The sequence below is a fragment of the Parus major genome, chromosome 6 (genome assembly GCF_001522545.3).
Source record: "Parus major isolate Abel chromosome 6, Parus_major1.1, whole genome shotgun sequence".
Classification (NCBI taxonomy): domain Eukaryota; kingdom Metazoa; phylum Chordata; class Aves; order Passeriformes; family Paridae; genus Parus; species Parus major.
This window is the reverse complement of record NC_031775.1, coordinates 23,193,576-23,214,683: the sequence shown is the minus strand read 5'-3', so window position 1 is coordinate 23,214,683 and position 21,108 is coordinate 23,193,576. Positions and strand designations below refer to the sequence as shown.

The 21,108-nt window shown below is 41.1% G+C and overlaps 1 protein-coding gene across 1 annotated transcript in view; it reads right to left on the bottom strand.

Moving 5' to 3' along the window:
- SORCS3 (sortilin related VPS10 domain containing receptor 3) overlaps window positions 1-21,108 on the bottom strand; it is a 273,617-nt gene that overhangs the window by 30,285 nt on the left and 222,224 nt on the right. The window contains exons 16-18 of the mRNA XM_033515725.1: window positions 6,838-6,955; window positions 5,205-5,338; window positions 957-1,070 (exon numbers count right to left, since the gene is read on the bottom strand). Coding sequence (XP_033371616.1) covers window positions 957-1,070; window positions 5,205-5,338; window positions 6,838-6,955 — 366 coding nt within the window. The remainder of the gene's footprint in view (window positions 1-956; window positions 1,071-5,204; window positions 5,339-6,837; window positions 6,956-21,108) is intronic.

Here is a 21,108-nt window from a genome sequence, read left to right as displayed (position 1 = left end):
TGTTGTTGAGGGGGGGTTAACCCTTGCTATTAATTTCATACCAACCCCAACTATTTTCTTGTTGCTTTCTATCAAGAAGGCTACAAGCAGCCATACTGACCAGGGCTCCCGTAATTATATCCCATATTTAAAGCAACTTTTTGGCTGAAAGGGAGTTTCTGAGGTCAAATGCCTCTGGACTCCCAGCAGCCTCACTGCATCTAGCCACCTGCACCAACCAGCCAGGAACAGGAACGTGGCTCCTGCCAGAACCATCAAGCAGGCAGACACATGACTCAGAATCAGCCCTACAAAATTTGGAGGGCCTGCCCTGTTCGTGGAAGGAGCATTGCAATTTTGCCCCAGACTGTTAAGCTCAAGTCTCACAGCATTTCCTGCATGACAGTAGAGCATTTGTAAAGTGATGCTGCCACAATAAACCAACACTTCCCATCTGCTCTGGGTTAGACCAGGGGAAATCAGCACATGAAGCCTGTCTGAAGTGCAAGGCATTGTATGTACAAAGTGAAAATGGCAGAGGAAGAAAACATAAAAGAGGCTAAAAATTGCTCATTTGAGCCTTCCTAGAAGCTGATATAAATAGGAGCTGTAAGATAGTAAGAGGTTCAATAAAATAAAATGTGAAATAGCTCAAACCTGTCTTTTTAAATGTTCAGCTGTCTCTCAGACAGACCTTTTTGATTTGTGTTTTAATTTCACAACAAAGGGGAGCTCCAAGTCTGGGCTCTAGGGATCACACATCACTTGCTAGCAATGCAATATCTACATGTCACTTATGTTAACGTGCTTCTCCCTGTCTCTGAGGAACAAGACAATTTTCCATACAGATGCTGTTGCAATCACCTCATGGATAAGACTGAGAAAGGGCATAATGGGATGCAGAGAAAAAAAGAACTATCCAGGTTCTCTTGTGTGCTGCAGTCACCAAAACCAGAGAGATTGCAAGATGCACTTACCCAGTGCTGTTCCAGTAGTTCTGACCAGCGTTGCAGTCCTTGGACAGGGAGGATGGGCTGAACCAGAAGGCTGGGATGCACTGGTTGTTGCTGTGCCTCTCATACCCATAGTCACTATGGAGACAAGTCATGAGTCCATCACTGTACCCTCCACTAGGGATAGCTCAGAGTTTTAGGTGATGTCCCCAAAGCAGGTGTGTATTGGTGGTTCTCTGCTGGGATGGCACAACATCATGGATTGGGCTCATCCAGAGACAAAGTGCTGGACTAGTTTGAGAGGCAGGAAATCAATTCACTGAAGGCATTGGATCCCAACAGCAGAACTACCAACCTTGCAGAGCACTGGAGGACTTGTGCTTCATTTGGCAACAAAACATGACAGATTAAGAAAGAATAGTGTATCATTCCTTTTTTCCTATCAATCACTAACTTAAATTTCAATTTTGGGGTTCTTTTGGTTTGTTTGCTTTTTGCAGTCTTTGCTTTTAGAACAAACCAGGCTTATTCTAAGATCTCATGTCACTTGTTCACAACAGTGGCTAGGAATACAAAACACAAGGAGCACTTCCTGAACAACTAGCCACAGTATGTATATTTATGTATGTTAATGGGCTCCCTGACTGAGCTATGACTTGCCCAGAGGAAAAAAAACCAGCTGATGCTTTTCCAACACTAAACTAAAACACGGCCAACTTCATAGTCTAAGGATTACATGGTATTTTGTCACACAGAGAAGGCAATCCAGGGTATTGATTCTTCCATGGACCACCTAAGAGTGGAAATGTACACAACCACATCCAAAACTTATTTTTACAACTGCCTTTGTGTGCCAATACAATGATGAAGCAATAGGATTAATCCAAAGCTTTCTGTAAGTTTTAATAGGGTCTGGATCAGGTTTCTATGCGTAGTCTTTATTGACAGGCTGGATTCAAAGGACAAATAAAAAGAGATTCTGGATTTTTGCCTGCAGCAAGTTAACAAATGCCAACATGCTAACCCTCTGTGAAAACACAGGCACTACAAAGCCACTGTCTTGAAAGCATTCTGTGCCCTTTAGGACACTCTGAGTTTTATCCTTCCCCTGTTCAGAGCCTGAACTGCCAACAGAAAGTCTCTAGGAAGAGCTTTAGTGAGACAAAATTGTGCTATGTCCCCAGTGACCCAGGCTGCTAGTGCTCTTTTTTTTTGGAGGGCAAAAATTCCGTAAGCTACTTTAAATGGTTTGGAGATTCCCTAATGCTCTTTCTCTCAACATTCAATTTAATCATTCTCAGTGGGTCCGACCTGCACAGTCGAAAATGCCTGGCAGGGACTTTGTAATTAAAAATATTCAGGAGAAGCTGTACTTTGCCCCAAAGAAGAAAAGACCTGCATAAATATTTAATAAAATTAAAGACAACATTGCTGTGTGCCCTTAAGGTTCTGTGCTTGTTCATTAACTTCTGGTAAATGTATATTAAAACCTCACATGCTGCCCACCTTCCCTCTCATAAGCCCCGGGGTTTGCATAAGTTAAGGAAATAATCAAGTCCAGCTGCTGTGCTGTCTTTCTTGGGAAAGCTATCTTGACAGAGTAAATAAAGAAGCAGGAGGAGAGAAAAGAAAGCTCAGCAAGCACTTTAATACCACTTATGATATCCTTCTGCCATTCTCTCTGTTAGAGAAAGGCCAGGATTTGCTTCTGGAAATGACTGCAAGGGTTGGCAGGAATCACTCCTGATCCTGACTCATGGGGCATAATTGTGATTTATGCCCCTGAATTTTAGATCAGCCTAATATCTCACTGCAGGGAACAGCACTGCAACCATGAGGCAGACAGGGGCAAGGGCACTGTGACCAACTGGGAAGGAGCACAGCCCTCACAGCATGTGCTGAAGGGCTCCTGCAGTTATTTGTCCTATCCCCACAGCTCTCAAAGGCAGGTGTCATCACAGCAAGTGGCACGGGGTGCTCCAAGCCCAGAACCAGCTCCAAACCCTCTTACTGAGGAAGCAGAGGGCCCATCTGCCCAGACTTGCTGGTCACTGTACTCACACAGTCCTGGCTGCTGACCCTTCTCCTTTCCCTGACTCCCCCCAGCTCAATTCAACCCAAGGGATGGACCAGTCAGTGCTTTCAACACCTGGCAACTGTGAGCCCAGACAGAAGAGGCTGCGTGGACATTTTTCCTTAAAAGGAACCATTTGTTCTTGAAAGAGTGTCAAGTGAAAGCAGGAGCTGTCCTTTTACCTGTCCTGTCCACCTTTTAGTGAGCAGAGAAAAGGCACTTGTCAGCATCTCCCCCTCTCATACTGACATCCCAAGGAAGGCAGACAAATCTAGAATATATTCTGGAATAACCTGTGCCTTGCCACTGACTAAGCAACTGTCTCATCCTTCAGAAGTCACAAATCAGATCAGATGAGTCCACCCTTTCTCTCTGAAAATCACTTTTAAAATAATCAAGCTCGGTGCCCCGTTTCCAGCACTGCCAGTATTTTCCTCAAATGGACTGTCTCACATATCCTTCCAGTCAGCCCTGCTGAGTAGCATCAAAATTCACCATGAAGCTGCTTCTGATTCTCCATCACCAGCTATAATAATTTTGCAACTGGAAGCCACTTAACAACTCTGTTGGCAGTGCAGTGTCTGAAACAAAAGCCAGCTTGTTGTCCTCTAATTGCATTTCCTCTGCAGGACTGACAAGTTTAACAGCAATATCTCTCATATTAGGGGGAAAGTTAAGCAAAAATGATACTGAATGCATGCAAGGATCATGTCAACTGATTGAAAAGGTGCATTCTGATTCAGATCCTTTTCAAGGCAGCAATTAAGGCAAATTCAGCTACCACAGTTTTCCATTTACAGCTTGGAAAAGACAAACTTCACTGTAAAATATAAAGTAGGTGAGGAAATGGGTATAAGGAAAAAATACCTAACAAATTCATAAGCATCTCTGGAGGTTGGTGCTGGATTCACCCCAGAGGCCTATGCCTATGCCAATGCCAAAGGCAGATACTGCAAGGCAAGATAGCTTGTCCTGCAAGCTCCCATCATGAGAATGAAGGGAAAACATCTCATGAGTCAAGATATGGAGTCTCAGATGTTATCTTGACATTAGGAGTAAATTAAATACCGATCCAGATCAGATGAAAATCTCTGTGCTATATCCCTGACTCTCTCTTAAAGACAAACTACTGCAATATTCAAGAAAACACTTTGGTAGATATTTTTGCCTTAATTTTGATGCAAATCACCATGTCCATGCTCTAAAAGAGAACTGTGAGTCTCAACTGTGAGCCTAAGCCCAAACAAATATACAGATGTCATGCCTCACACCTCTTCAGAAAGCATTTGGAGGTAGGTGTTCAGGAATAGCACCAGTACTGAGTCAGGCACTGATCCTGAAAAACCTACTATAAAGATTAAAATGTTTTCTCAGCTGATCAGCTTTCAGGGCATTTTGCATTCCATTTAAATGACATTCTGATAATTTAAGCTCAAACATCACAGATATTGACAGTCTTAAGTCTTAGAAATATTGCCCATCACAGGTGCCATGTAAGAATTCCTTGTGCAGAGATCCTGACATGCATTCTCCCATCTCTCCAATCTCTGATTGTCAAGCAATAGCAAGCAGTCTCATTTTTCCCCGCTTTATTTTTAAGCCGCTTTCAAAGTGACCTTAAATCAATTTGAAAATTATGGTCCCATTAAGTTAGAAACACCAATATTTATGCAAAACAAGTAGTTATATCTGACAAGAGTGGGCTGTACAGTCATGTCACAGAAGCCCTTTCAGAAATTTCTCAATAAAACATTATTAAGAAGCAATAAACTGTTCCCAGCTATTCAAAGGAATAATGATAAAAATGTGCATGTTTTGCTGGCTTCCCCCTAGGAAGTCAATGGCCTTGGGAGTGAGGACAGAGAAATACCCGCCCTCTGAAAGGAATATATTTTGAAGAGAAATCCAGACTGTCACTCTTCTGGAATGACAGACATAAAATGTCCATCAGTACTTGCAATTATTTTGCTTTTGAATTCCAGGCTTGGATTTCTCATTGAAATATTTCTCAATATTTCCTGCAGATGAAGGGGAAGCTTCCTTCACTCAGCAGGTTTGGGGGTCACACTTCTGCTATTTGGTATGATCACAGCCATAAAGGTGCGTGACACCCAGTTCCTCTGCAAGGTTTTCTGTCTGGGTAGTATTCTGGGATAAAAAAACAGCCCCTGCACAAGTCCCCAGAGTCACATACTCACCACTCAAAGTCCCCTTGGCTACAGACACACGGTTCAGACACCACAGTTTGGGAATAGTCTCGACCTAGGGAACACTGGACTCCAGGCTTGCGTTTTTTGTAGATCTTCCTCTCTCCCATGACACAAGGCTCCCCCTTCATTTGCCATGGAACAAGAGGAGAAACAGTTTTAGTGGCAGCTGGGTCTTAAATGGAGCAATTTTTCAAAAGACACAAAAGGCAATGAAAATGAGCATTTATCACTGTGAAGATGGGGAGTTAGAGTCCTGCTCTTCTTTGTGGCTTTGCAAAATCAAAAGTCTCCTTGGGAGGGCACACGAGCACAGTGTGCTCAGCATTAAGAGTTGGGATGCCAATGCCAATGTGCCCAAAATGCCTGGATGCCCAAGCCATCACACCCACTTATGTCACGTTTCAGAAGGCATTCACCAATATCTAGTCCTGTGAATTACCCTGAATAGACAATGGGGGTGGTATGCCAGGGTTTCTTCTGTGTGGCAGATAAAATCCACTGCAGAAGCAAGTGCCCAGGCCTGAATCCAAGGGCAGGGGACAAAATCCAGGTGTGTAAAACAGAGCTCAACTCTCTTGCTCTTTCTGTGATAGAGCTGGCTTTGTTATATACAATTCTGATGGTGTGTTTCACCGGGATTTTTGAATGCAAAGGTTTCCAAGAACACTGCTGGGAGTAGCTAATCTAAAACAAACATTTGATATCTAAGTGAGTTGCTATAAACAGAACTTTCTATTTTGCAGAAATAATTTGTCTGCATAGAAGCAAGAAAAAAGACAATACCTAATTGAAATACTTCTCTTCCCTATTAAGAGTGATTCCCAAGATTGCTGCACGGTTACACATATGTCTTCCCTTTTCTTTCATTTAAATTATTTCCATTTATTCAATTCTATGACTTCAATTATCTTATCCTTGCCAAATTAATGTTCATTTCTCATTCATGGATTTCATTCAGGAATGTCACAGTGCCAATGGTTCTGGCTCTAGCTGTGTTACCCTGCAGGGTGTGGAACATCATACTGGTAGCCAGTAACCCATAAGTAATCTGCAGAGGTTATTGGCCTCCTAGTTATAGTCGCCTCAGGACCCAAATATACCCAGCATGAAAATAAGCCAGTGTATGAAAAGCAAAGCATGTATCCTTGAGTAGGATGAAATAATATGGTTTTCTCTGGTGTCTTTTATTCAAGGGTTTTACAGATATTCAAGAGTTTTACAGATACCTGCAGGACCTGCAGGATGAATAAATGTTTTTATTTTCATTTTTGAGTAGGGGAAATAAGAGGCAAACTGAAACAAAATTATTTTCATGAGTCAGTGACAGAGCTACAGAGAATTCAGTGTCATCTACAATTCAATCATAAGGTGTAGATTTACACTGCCCTAAGCATTGAGGCCAAAAAGATCCAGCTGGTGCAATGGATTATTTTCATAAAAGTAGAAGGCAATCTCCTGAACTTGCCCATAGATGCCTGGCCCCATGTTTGTTCATGCACATTCTTCAAAGGATGCAAAAAAATTCCATATGCTTTGCTATAAAGAACAACTGCATTCCCAGCTGGCAACACAGAGCAGAGAAAAAGGAACCCCCATCAACACCCTCCTCCAGGGGGGATACCTGATTGTGCAGATGCCAGGTTTGGTAGTCATCTTTGCTACACCTGCGGCTGAAGAGAGACTTGTAATCCACCTTGACCAGCTGCCACTCAGAACGGAGACTGAAGTGCCCAAAAACTCTGAGCATGGGAGACAAAAGAAAAAGAGTCAGAGTCAACCAGACTTATACTTCCATTTAGCAAATAACATCTCATGAATCTCAGCTACAGAAACTGATACAGAGTCTTGGAGATTAATGCCAGAAAATGGTATTCAGTCATGAATAATATTTTCCTGTTCTTACAACATCCCAGGTATGTTTAACCTTCTCCTGACACCTCATACACAGCCTGTATTGGAAGGTCTTCCCGTGACCCTAGCATCCAGCAAAACAGAACCCAAGTCTAATAACCCTTATTGCAATGTTTAGAGGACAGAAAATTTTTTTTTTCATTATTCCAAGTCTTTCACTAATCTACATTTTTACCCAAGCCACTTACGAGACTAACATTTTTGTTGTTCTAATTATTCCAGACTAACAAAGAAAGAGCAAGAAAGACAAGATTTCCAAAATTTCCTGTGAAATCAAAAGAGAAGCAGAAGACAAGACTTCCCCACACTGTAGTTCAGATCCTGCTGTGTCCCCAGTGTGCTATTATTTACTCTAGTTCATCACTGTAATCATACAGAGCTGTTGGCTTTGCTCTCCCCACTCCTTCAGAACTCTGCACCAAAATTGCTCTGCATTGTGCTGCTCTCCATGAAACAACCACCACCCAGGAATCAACCATGCTCTCCCCTGGAGACCTGTCTCAGCTCATGGGGACCAGGGACACAAAGGTGGGTGGGCAGTATCTGAGAGAATGAAGTGGTGGGTTTGCTGTGGACACCTGTCTGTATGCAAGTTCTGCCTCACAGAGAAGCTGACAGGTGGGAAGGATATGATACGAGAAGAACCTGTCTGCTGTCATGAGCAAGTGGCTCAGGTTAGAAGTGAGCAAGTAGGGGAGAACTTGTCTGGCAGAATGGATTTATTAGGTAGATTGTTGCTGGCTGTCCAGAACCATTCTCAGTGTAGACCTAACCGCGGGGTATTAGTGATAGGAAACACCAAGGCTACTCTACAGGAGAAGCTGCAGTTCCTGTTCCTCAGCACAGAGGGCACACCCTGGACCAGGACCACCAGAGATGGATGGGTGTGCCAGAGCTCTCATTGGGAGCAGGGAGGAGTGGGAAGGGGCATGGTGGGGGGATGCAGAAAGCCTCCAAAACTGTTAATATGAATTCTAAAATTCATAAATTCTAACTGCAGTTTCCCTCCCCACTTTTCCTCAGCACTGGGTATGTCCCATCAGCTGTTACATCACAACTGCTTTCAGCACACACAAGCTTGTTTGTTCTGTGTGACTGAAACATCAGTCCCTACAAAGCAGCAATGCAGCAGGCAGAAATCATTTACACCAGCAGATTTATAGCAGTATAGGATTTGGTGCTTATTACATGGAAAACATAGGAAGAGAGAACATGACCAAACAGAAACACTGGCCTAAACCCAGAAGAGGACAGGGTTGGAGAAATCCAACACTTGGCAAATCAAAGCATCTAAAAGGAAAATCTTGCTCCTCAGATTAACTGTCCATCAGGAAAGCAAAAGTTTCCTTTGTGGTTTTTCAAAAATCATCAGCATTAGTTGATTTTATTATCTATTATAAAAAGATTTTTAAAAATTCCTTCTGACATTGAAATTCTTCCATGCTAATTAATGAAAAAAACCCAAGTTTTTCTCAGAAAAAGGCAACATATTAGCATTCCAAAAGCACAGAACATTAGATACTCTTTAATTAAATGATTTCAAAGTAGATCTTGGTGTATAATTGCTACAATTTAGATGGAAACAATACTACACTAAATGTAATGAGAAGAGTGTGCACAGAAGGATGTTTTCCTCTGCACTGCAGAGATGGTTCTAGGTCACCTGAGTCCTAAAGCAGTAAATTCTCTACTCCACCCTCCCCTTCTGAATAAAATCTCTTGAAGGCTAATCAATCTATGTGGAAAAGACTTTGGAGATAAGAGCAGCAGAAAAGCCAACAAGCACCTTCACCTAGTGGGTTTTGCTCACCAATGCCAAGTTCCACCTTCAGCATGGCTTCATGGCCAATGTCATGAACATCATGTGACAGCTCAAGATGACTTTTTTGTGTATTTGACACTCCTGTCAGTTTCTATAAGCAAATGCAAGGAATGGAGGAGAGCGCTGTGTGATCTGTGGGGTTCCATCAAGGTTCTATCAAACAGCTTTCCTTGGAAAGTGATAAAAATCTTCAATGTGAAATTTAAAATGAGCTGAACAAACAATAACAGAGCAGAAACCCTGACTGAACAAACGCAGGTGCTGAAACCGAACTCCACTTTCTCAGTTTTATGAATGACATCACTGGATGTTTTTCCATAGGGGCCAAGGGGCATGCACATGACCTCTCCCACCACATCTGTTTTGAGGTGGACAGCTCCAATAGAGGGTTGGGCAGACAGCAAAGAGCTACAACATTTTAAAACTTAGAGTGTCCAGCTATCAATAAGTGCTTGGCACTAAGGGTTCCAGTTCTTACGTACTGGTTTCTATACCAGGTGCCAAGAAACAAAACAAGTTCCAAGGAAAGAGATGCAAAACGAGATTGTTGGGGCCTTATTTATCCCTCCTGAACTGGTGAGTCCTCACATTGCTTTGAAGACACCATCTCATTCAACTTATCTGATTCCATGTGCCTTCATTTCACATTTACTTTGGTCACTAAATAAGGGAGGTGGATTTTTTAATAAACATATCTAAATTATCAAGATAATACAGGGAGAAAGGAAATGAGGTACTATAAATTTTGCCTCAATAACTTTATCTACCATGGTCTGAAAGCTCTTAATTACTTGTTGCAAGCATAGAAAACAAGAGAGATGGGTTTTCAAGGTCCATATTTGAAAAGCCAACAAAGAAGGTATATTTTGATTTTTCCATATAAGCAGTCTGATCTGGAAGTCCTTGAGAAGCAATAAATACAAGAGCCCAGATGGTATTTAGATAGAGATGGTTTTCTGACTAAGCTCAATTTAACAAAGGTTCTCCAACCCAAGACATAGAATGGTAATTTACTGGCTTTAGACTGCATAGATTTTGTTCTATCCCTCTGACTAAGCAGTTACAATTCCACATAAAATCTTAGCTAATAGGGCAGCACCTTCTCACCTGGCTCTATGCATAGCTTACAGTGAAATCATTGCTTAAAAAAACCCAGAAAATGCTTCCCAATCCTTCCTTTGGAGAAACAAGGCAAGGCTTTTATTGCCAGGGCTGGGTGTCATTAATTTGCAGAAAAACTATTAGAAACATGGAAATCAATTCTGAAATGCTTACAGTTTCTTGATGGAGTCATTTTAGAAATGATCATTGGTAATGTTGCTATAATTATATCTTTCATTAATTTTTTAAATACACAGTAACTTACAAATGTGGTATACACTGCCTGGATAACCTTGTACAGGAAAGCCTTCTTTGAAAGGCTTTTTACATTTATACAATGCTCTCTTCTCAAATTGCATTGCTTTTGCTTTATCATTCCTTGTATTGTCAAATAGTTGTGCTTTTTATGTAATTCAATACTGCTCATTCCTGCCAGGTCAACAGAATGAATTGAGGGTCACAAGATAACAACTCACCTGCCTCTGGTGCATAGATTCAATCCCTGTCCCTGCTCATGGTATGAGAAACAGACCTCCTCAAGTAATAGCTCCCACAGGAAAGGCATCAGCTGTATGCATGTGGATCTGCCCCTGCTGGCAGTTTCAGACTAGCTGCCCAGGCATTAAAATGTTCATTCTCATGCCTAAATCAAGTCCTCTTCTATCATTTTTGAAGTAAACTGGTAGGACATCATATGGAGCAAGCAAGCACTGAAGCTGCCTGTACTCGGCTGGTGTGGATAGGGATGGAAGATTTTCCCTTCACCAGTCCTCCCAGCTCCTTTGTGTGTAACACTTGCTCAGATGTGCCCAGCACTGAGACAGAGGCCTGCAGATGCCAAGGAAGGAAGAAGGTGATAAGGTAATCTTCACTGCACCTAACATCAAAAGTACCCTCCTTTCTGAAGCAGTTTTCCTTCACTGGACATCAACGAGGTGAGAAACATAAAAAGGTTGGGTGTTTTTTCCTTTTGCTTCTCTCAGCGTACCTTGGGGACCTCTGAAACTAGATTTTAACAAGATTAGGCCCCACAGAATAGACTCTAAGCATTTTTAATATCTAAAAATAAAATAAAAGCAAAATAATATAATATACTTAGTAGACAGCATCTTTTGAGATGAACTACATAAGCAGATGGATGGATCAACAGAAAAGTAAAGCCAGAACTAGGGAAAGAGAGCCAAACATATACTTTAATTGATAATACTGAAAGAAAAGCTAATTGCAGTGTCATCATAAATAGACTGTTTCATTTAGAAAAGCCTGAAACCAACCTTGAATTTTATTTCCTTTTATTGTAAAAGAAAAACACTTGCAGAGGAAGTGTCTTAGCAAGCAAAAAATCCCCAATAGTAAAATCACCCAAATTAGTAAATACTTCTGCTGACCTGAATCTGTGTTTTTGTTTTGAGAATGTAGAAAGGAAGAAAGTCAAGTAAGATCACCATCTGATTTCAGTTAAAATCCCTCTTTATTTACATCTGTGCATCCTACAGGAAGTGCCAGAAGTAGATATTTAATAGGCAAACCCAAGAAGTGTTATGAAGCACAATCTGGAAGAATCACCTCCTGGCAGGAAAACAAGCATGTGTTGGTTTGGGTTTTGGTTTTTTTTTATTTTTATTTTTATTTTTTCTAGTCCCTAGAGAGGAAGCTCTTCTCCCACTGAACCCAGAGGGAGTCCCAGATCTGGAGAAGTGAGTATTTAATTCACCACAGCTGAAGGTGCTCATTCTCGTTCTGATGTCCAGCAGAGAAACACATGTTGCTACTGCTGCAATCTTAACAGATATCCTCTCATTCATAATTGCCTTGATTTGTTTGGGATTTTTTCCCCACAAGCCTATGCTAGAGCTGCTGGCTCAGAACACTTACAGAATGCCTTGGTACATAGATGTACCTCCTTAACTTATTGATATTTACAGCTTTTGAGTCAATGAAAGAAAATTCTGACAATTTCACACAAAGAAGAGGTCCTGTTATGAAACCTGGATCAGAATCCATCTCTGTGTAAGGAAGGAGCAGTACAGTGAGACAAACTCCTGTGTGCAGGCTGAGCTATCTGGGCCAAAACCACATGAGCAGCAATGGAACAGCTGAAAGTTGTGCAGGTGGGACCAGATTTTATGAAGAGATGAGCTATTTCTCCATGAGTTAAACATAAATCATGACTTAACAGAAAACCAAATGGGCTGTGTAATCTCCCAATTATTTTTATTAGGGCTTAGATGGAATTAGCAATAAAGGAGGTCACTAGTTACAAGGAAATTGGATAGAAAAGGACTGAGACAGGGAAGTAGAACTTAATTGGAAGAGACACAAATCAGCAATTAGGGAGAGAGGGAAAGGGAGAGTTAAACTGTCTCATGTCTGGCAAGACGATGCAGGGAGTAAGAGACTGGAAACAAAAGAAACATAAAAAATGAAAGATGACACTGGAAAGGCAGGCAATTGCCAACAAAAAACACTGCCTAATTTTTTTCCTAAACAATAAATACGGTTTCTAAGAGTCGCTTTGGAGCTTTTAATTCAGTTGCTTTTGGCTGACCTGTCAAGTAGAAACAGTAGCCTGAGGGCAATGGGTGATGACTCAGGGCTCCTCTACTTCTGTCTGTGGACCAAAATAAAGTAAAAAAAAATAGTTGGGTTTTTTTTAATAGAAAGAAGAGATGCATTTTCTTCTAATTAAAATACACCATCCATTTGGATCTAAATTTTCAGCCAGTGCAAATTAGTTCAATTTAAACCATCTAAATAAACCCTCTCAGGTGTAAGGTCCTCCACTGATACTATTCAGAAGGAGAATAAACAACAGCAGTGAAACTATGAAGAATGTACCAACACTAGACAGCAGCCTTCATGAGGACAAATTTGTTCAAGAAAATCTTGGTCTATGTTCTGTTTCCCAAGGAGAAGGGTCAAACAAGATTTTTACAGAATTTCTCCTGCAGATTAAATCTGAGGGATGTGGTTTATTTCCACTGAAACTGAATGACATAACATCGAGGTTGACCACAAGAAAGAAATTTAAAGTGTTGTCCACCAGCAATCCATATTGAACTAGTCATGAAAAGCTGCACCTCTGCCAGATTTCAGGGCAGGAGAGAGAGAGAGGAGATGGGGCAGGCAAAGAGTTTCTATGAATACAGATCAAAACCCAAACCTTGCAGTAAAAATCCTACAGTATAAACACAGCAGATCCTTTCCCTTGGCTTTGGAGAACAGTCCTGGTATTATTCATCAGCTCAGTGGGCATTTCCTTTACAGTGCTAGCAGAAGAGGAAAACCACTGCAAATGACATGGTACAGCATGATCGTTCAGTTAGCAAGTAATGACAAGTGTAATTAGTAAGTAATCTGCAGAACATGTAATTACAAAGCAGCCCTACACTTTGGACTCAATTTCCCCTTTAGCTGCACAAACATTGCATAAGGCAGTGGAGGAGATAGAGATTGTTTTGTTATTATTTTTTCAAATAGAAAGTGATATCAAAATAAAAACTTCTTGAATGACAAATCAGACCTTTTGAAATTTGGTCTCTAAAAAATTTATTACCAATGTTCTCAAACCACTTTACATGACAATTGCTTCAAAAGAAATCCCAGCAACATGAAAGAGAGTATGAGACACCTAGGAAGGGGGATGGGAAAGCATATTAAATTTTAATGCTGTTTTTAAGAAGTGTTCTTTCTGTTCTTCGAACCACTCATGAAAGACAACCAGGTTCTGACAGTTCTGAAACCTGAAGATGCTGCCACTCTCTTCTAGAAAAGATACTGGCAGGTGTCAGCAATCTGAGTATTTCATCCCCTCATGGGTCTGTGGTCACAGCAGAGGCAGGTGCTGCTGCTTTGCCGGAAGCTGGGTAACACAACACATTCAGTCATTTCAATCTTTCATCCTATGAATCAGCAGATTCCCAACCAGAAATGTCCAATATAAATGTGGAAGCCATTCCCTAGAAAATGTAAGGTCCAAATGCATGTGACAAGTGAAGCACAGTGATGAGCTTTGTCTGGATATCAGAGAAGAAGGCTCAGAAGAAGAAGCTCTGGAGAGCTGCTTTCCAGCAATCATTCAGTTCAGTGATCAAAAATCTGTCAGAGTGAACTCTGCAGACAGCCTAACACAGCCTTCAAGCTCCCAGAAAAGCTGCTGTGCTGTGCCACCCTTTTCCTTCTGCAGGATCAAGGAGAGATTGAGCTGGAAAGGTGCTAAAGCAATGTAGTTTCTCAGTCCCCTGAGGGTTGGTGGGATCAGAGCACCAGAATATTTTACATCTTGCTCTCACAAAAAGGTGAAAGACTCAGGAATGCATGTGTTCACAGCATCCTGCCCCTTCCTGTGCGCCCTCCATCAGGCCTGAGTGCTTCATACAGCCCAGCCCACCTGCAGGCAGCAGGACAGCACAGAGCCAAAATCCATCTGTCCTTACTTAGCAGCACAGGAAACAAAGCACATGAGCCTCTAGACAAGAGTATCTGGATTGGGTTGCCATCAGGCAAAACTTGTCCTTTTATCTAGGAAAAAGAAATTGTGTATCAGCCTACTGCTCATTCTGGCTCCTGCAAGGGCTTCCTTCTTTCATTCACTTCAGGGAATTCCAGTTCTGAGTGAACACACCTTTCTCTAGTCCTCCTCCCTGCATATGCTCACCTCTCCATCCCCCTTGTCTGAGCATTATAGACACAACTGAGCATCTCCCTCCCCCAAAGAAATGGGAGAAGTCTACACAGTGGGATACCCATCTGGGACTCTGGAGACCTGCATTACTGCCAAGCTCTCCCAATGACAGCCTCCTGAGTGACTGACCATGGGCATGTCCTTTTTTCTCCCTCAACTTCCCTACCAGCAAAATACAGCTAATGATGTTGACTATTTTAGCACAGTATTTGATCTACTGTCCATAAATAGCACTTGGTTCCAATGACAGTAATGTTTGCCCCAGAAAGTCAAAGAGAGACAATACGTGCCACAGAGCACGATGCCTTCTCCATGTGTTATGGCTTCTGCCAGGAATCTTCTGAGTACATGGTGCAACTGCTGGGAACTGGTCTTGGGTCACAGACAACCTTTTCCTAAAGCCAAATAAATCACACGATGCTGTCTGAGAAAGATTACTCTAAGTAGATGTTCTCATCACCTGATTTGTCTTTCAGGTGCCACAGAAAGACCTCGGCTCACACTGCAAGTATTAACAGCACAATCAATATTGTGCCTCTTGTGGACTGTTTAGGTGAACTCATGCAGAGATCCAAAGGCTAAAAATCAGACTGGCAGAGAGGGAGATGGGAGGAAGAAGTGACACTGATTAATCTTGGGGTTGTTAATAATGTTTTTAAGTCTTGCAAACAAAGATAATGATATGGGTAATCAACTCTCCTACTCCAGGGTATAAACTGATCATCTGCTGGAATAAAAAGGGAATTCCTATAACACACATTTTCTTGTCCATTGTAAAGTCACTTGATGCCATTAGCAGATTGATCATTTTCTCACAAAGTCCAAGCTATTCATTACTTCCAGAAGGTTTTGAAATTAGATGGGATGATACACGAATGCAGCTCACTATGGCAAATTCCAATATCCTCTCAATCATTTTGGTTTCCTTACTTAATAATTGTATTTAGAATTTTTGTTCTCAGATCAAGTTCCAAATTTTCCTCTTTTTTTCTGTGTGAAGTCATTATTTGCACAGATTCACTTTAATTTCATGGGGTCTGTTATGAAGAGTCCTTATATAGGTTTGTGCACTGCAGTCTGCACAGTTCCCTGAGTGAGGACAGACAAACTGAACTCACAAGGACACATCAGAGCCTTGCAGGAAAATCCATAGCCAATAACAATGCCAGCTGCACCACAAACATATATTGCAGTGAACAGCAGAAAGGAAAACTGAGAAGTGAGATAAAACCAAAGTAGGGACAACAATCAAAACCTAACAGTCATTTCTAATATCTGATGGTACCCATACAATTGGATAAACCAGGCTTTGAAATCTTCTCTCTGATCTTTAAAATCTCCACAGTTTTGGTAGCCCCGAGAATGCAGAGGCTGGATGGACAGCCTTGGTTCCCAGAGGAAGTGAAGGTATATAAGGACAGAGTTCAGAATCTTTCAGCACAACAGCTCCCTGTCTCATTTTCTACCCTGGAAGCTGAAAGTTGGATTTAGCTTTCTAGAGAACTCTGGTGAAATCTTTCTTCCAGATTCCCTATTTGCCAAATTTCTGTGTGGCTCAGCAGCAAAGTTGCAGAAGATCTGTTTTTTTCAGACAGTTTCTTCCTCTTTTCTCACAGAATGAAGTGAAAAGAGGCCAGACTGATGACAGGAGAGTTTAAAGGCACCTGTGGGCCATGGGAATTGAGGAACACTGACTCTTTTCTTTATGTAAGAAGATGTTGTACAAGAGACTCGATTCCTTCTAGGATAAACAACCTCATGGTGTTTTGCCATCCACTCACATCATCTCTCCTTTGCTGAGGTTGCTAAAGCAGGGGTAAAGGAGGCAAAGCCTGGTGCCAGGTGAGAACACAAGCTCCTCTGACCTCATCCCAGAAAAGGCACTCTTTTCTATCACTGGTTCCACATGAATTTTTCTCAGAGGTTTTCTCACCCACTCAGAGGTGGCAGACCCATGGCAAGGCTCCCTGCCTCTAGGCAAAGGGGCAGGATGCTTCAAGGACACCGTGTCAGCTCACAATTCTCTTTCCTGTGTTAGCTTTTAAATGTAACAGCAAGACTTGAGCAAAAGGCAGCAGATGTTGTCTTGCTTGAAGGGAAAAGATGATAATCACCTTATCAGAAAAAGACAGGAAAATGACTCCAGGCTCCCATGTAACTTTGAACTCAGTGTGAGCTTGGACCTGAGAGCTGTTGCCCTTTTCTCATACTCAGTTTGCTGAATCTCTGCTGAGTGTGAATCAGAATCTGTCCACATTGCCTTCTTCATACCTTTATCTACTTTGCTAATGTCTTCCACAGGTCAGCCAGTTCTTCAGAACAAGAGTAACTCATGGAACTCCTGGCCACAGGATAAGGTGAGTGCTAAAAACTTTTTTCAAAGTATATAGAGGGCAAACCTTCAGAAATAGGGAAACTCATTAATATCTTTGAAATACGATGAATAATACAAAGAATACCATGTCTGGCCAAGAAAGGTCCTTATTTGTAAATCTCTGTAAATGTGAGAATTATATAAGGTAACCATATTTCTAGTATAAATTAGTATTTTATATATATATATATATATTTAGCATCCTCTGCTTGCCACTGCTGGAACGAGGATCTGAAATAGAGGGACTTCTGGTCTGACACAGTGTGGCTTGCGCTCTTAAAAATTTCTTTCTCACCTCAAACCTCCCCTGGCACCCATCTCAACTTTTCCAACATCTCTCAATTACTTATTCATTCTTCCTCACTCTTCTGCCACCCAGTGATGGATTGACAGTAATTTTATGGGTCTCCTGGAAAGAAAAAATTATTCCCACTTCATCTCTGGTAAAGCTGCATGGCCATATAAACAAGAAGGTGTTAGAAAGGGCCAGGACTCTTACCCTATTAATTTACAACCAGGAACATTTCCTAACACACATAACCAAGGGCAGCAGTCACAGCAATGTTGACAAACCAAATTTCAGCTCACTGAAAATATTAATGTTCAATTATGCATACACACATATATAGAGATCATTAAGTTCACATACATAGAACTACACAGAAATTTATATACACACGTGGGTGTGTCTACATAAATATTTATTTATCAGTACAGAGAAACTTAATGATCCCTATCTGTAAATGAGTGTCTGCACACATACATAATGAGCCTACTGAATGATGCAGGGCTCTGAAGCAAAAAGGTTGTTTCTCTTAATATAGGTTTGGAGAGATGTTTAGCATCTCTAGAGATGAAGTGGCAGGGGTAATAATTATGAGTCAGAGTTGGAAGAACATAAAGCCCTTCTCTGGACCCATGAAAACATCTCTGATTTGAATGGTACAAACTGGTTTGGATATTTCACAATTGACTAGAAGGAGGATACAGGGTGATTCCTTTCCCCTGTTGGACAGCCAAGTAACACGCTGTGCCTACGTCTTGTCAGTCCAGAAATGTTAGATCTGACCCACCAGAACATGACATCACTGAAAAATCTACTAGTTAACAGTGAGGGGTGCAGCACAGGACTTAGAAACCTGCAGATTTCAAACAGGCTAGTGCATTCTAGGCATTCATCTGAGAACATGTCTAACTCACCACCCTTATGCATTGGAGTTATTTCCTGGAGGATCCTGTGTGTCCCACAGCTGCTTTCCCAACACCTGCACCAAGCACCACAATGTGCTTTGGTACAAAGCTCTACACTAAAGGAGCCAAACTGACTCTCTTGTCAGATGAGAGAACTATCAAAAGCAACAACAAAAGGAACGGCAGAAGATGATCAGCCAGAACTGGAGGAAGGAGAGTGGATTTACTTTGGTTAGGCAGCAGTTCAAGGCAGACCAGCTCACAAAGCCTCATGTTATTCCCTGTGCATCACAAAACCATGTTCATAACAGGGCCCACCCAGCTTGTAAGGAAATAATTAATTCTTGCAGCATTACAGCCATACAAAATTACAAAATCATAGAATAATTTAGGTTGGAACAGACCTCTGCAAGACATCCTGTCCAACACCCCACTAAAAGCAGCTCCCAATTCAGAGTACTCTTAGATATTCAGAATCATATAAAGCCCCTTTATGCAAATTACCAATGTTACCATACTGACAAGTTTTTTTAGGACTACTTAGGACAAGCATACACAGCATAAAGCACAGAGGATTCAAAAAGCCTAGGATACTCATACAATAAAGAAAGACACGGAAAAAGCTCACTTAACAGCTATGAAGCGGTACAAAATTGTGTGCTAAAAGGGTTGCTGCTTTCTACAGCCCAGAGAGCCTCTCACAGCATGTAGCACAAAATGAAGGTTGGGAAAGCCATTCTATTGATATATTGATTTTAATAAAATAGTATTATGAAAATATTGTTAATAATGCAATATTTTAATAATAGTTGGAGTATAATGACTGTGCAATACACATTCCCCTCAGAACATTATGTTTTTTAAATAGGTGAACACAGACCACTTTGATGCAAATCTATAGAAGAAATCTCTTCTAACAGGAATCAGTTGAGACCACTAGCTGAAGTATTCTGCATTTTCCAGGATGAGAGACAAACTTTTAAAATCCACTAACCAACAGTTTGGCAGTACAGAAATATGACCACAGACTTGGTCTCTGATTCAGCACTGCTTCAAGTCTAAGCTCCCACTGACCCCATGATCAGTTTGGGATGCAAATCTCAAACTCAGTGTGCTCCTCTCATCAGCTTCTTGAAATCTTTGGGATTTCTAACCACAAACATGAATTCCAGGTACCTCCAAACCACCATGTGTAATCTTGGTTCAGAGGGTGGCAAGTAGCAATAGAAAGGCACTGATTTCTTCTCAGCCAAAGTTTACACAAGCTCAGCATCACCCTACACTGCCCTAATCGATGAGCTTACTAAAATTCTCATTGGGAGAAACAGCTAAGTGTTCTGTATTGAAATGGCTTGCAAACAGCTTTATAAATGGGCTCTTTCCTCCTCAGTTCTTTCCATGCTGTGGATAGAAATTTCTCTAAACATTTCAAGTGTCATGTGAAATTTCTTTGTATGGCTTTTACAGACTATTAAGAATGGTTTTAAAAACTGCTAATGATGACAGTAATAATAAAGACAATAACAATAACAATAGCGATGGCAACAATAATGGTAATACGCCTGCAAAGATTTCATAAGAAAAAGTTATCAACAAACCTAATACACAATATTCAGGAAGATAACTCATTTCCTACATTCTCCACCAGAAGACTACAGAGATATAAATAACAATAACCTTAGATTTATAATGCATTTTTCATCTCAAAAGAAAACTGCATTGATTTATAAAGTAAATGACCTAAATCCACAGCTAGTTGCAACTGATTAGCTCCATTGATTTCAGTGGAGGTGCAGACGTGCAGATTTATGTGAGTACAGATCTATCTCTCTGCACGTGTGTGTGCACATGTCTGCACATGTGTGCAGCTGGAATTGACACACATTGCATGAAGAATTTCACAGAAAAACACCTTATTAAACAACACGGAAAGTTACATGTTATCATTGCATTTGCAGAAAAAATGCAGAGTGAAGAGAACTGCAGGTTCTAATCATTAGCTGGGAATTGGCATATATATTTTTCCAACAGGATGTTGACAGCAGTCTTCTGAAAGGGCTCACAGGTGTATCATATGCTGTTGAGTTTTACTCTTTGCTAAAGCAGGGCAATGTTTGCAGATAGCAAAGCAAGGGATGCATAGATCCTTTATTCTACAAAACAGGGACACAGCTTTTTTGGGAAAAATAAAGAAAAAAGAAAAAAAAGCCAAAAGAAAGCCAAGGCATTGTTTTGGAATAAAGGAAAAACGAGCAATGCTACCAGAAGTGACACCACCTCTACTCTGATAAAATCTCAGTAGCTGTCTGTGGCAGACACAAGGCTGACTTGTTTTGCTCCAGCACTGTTTGGGAATAAAGCATAGGAGTGCTGTTGTGTAAAGCATAACCTTAATTACTTAGCCTGTCCCTTCTAACACAGTTTACCACAGGAGACAGGGATACAGCTATACTTTCCTGAGCACCACCCCACCCAAGGCTACAGCTCCAAAACACTCCTTCTGCCATGGCATAGATGGCACAGAAGCCAGTTCAAATGACCATTTGTTAGAAGAGTCAAGTATGATTTTCCCACAGCTCCTTTCTTGCAGCAGAGCTCTGTTGGAGTCTGAGATACAGTGTCTATGCCCTTGTTTTTAATACTTGGTTTGGGAATTTGGGGAAACACTGAATTTCATATAATATGAAATTCATGGGCATGTTTTCATCGTGATACATGAGAACAAATGCTAAAGTTAAATAAGAAAAGTGTAAATGTGTAGATTAGAAAGTTTCTTGAATCACTGGGTGAATGGGTTGAGGCTTAGAAT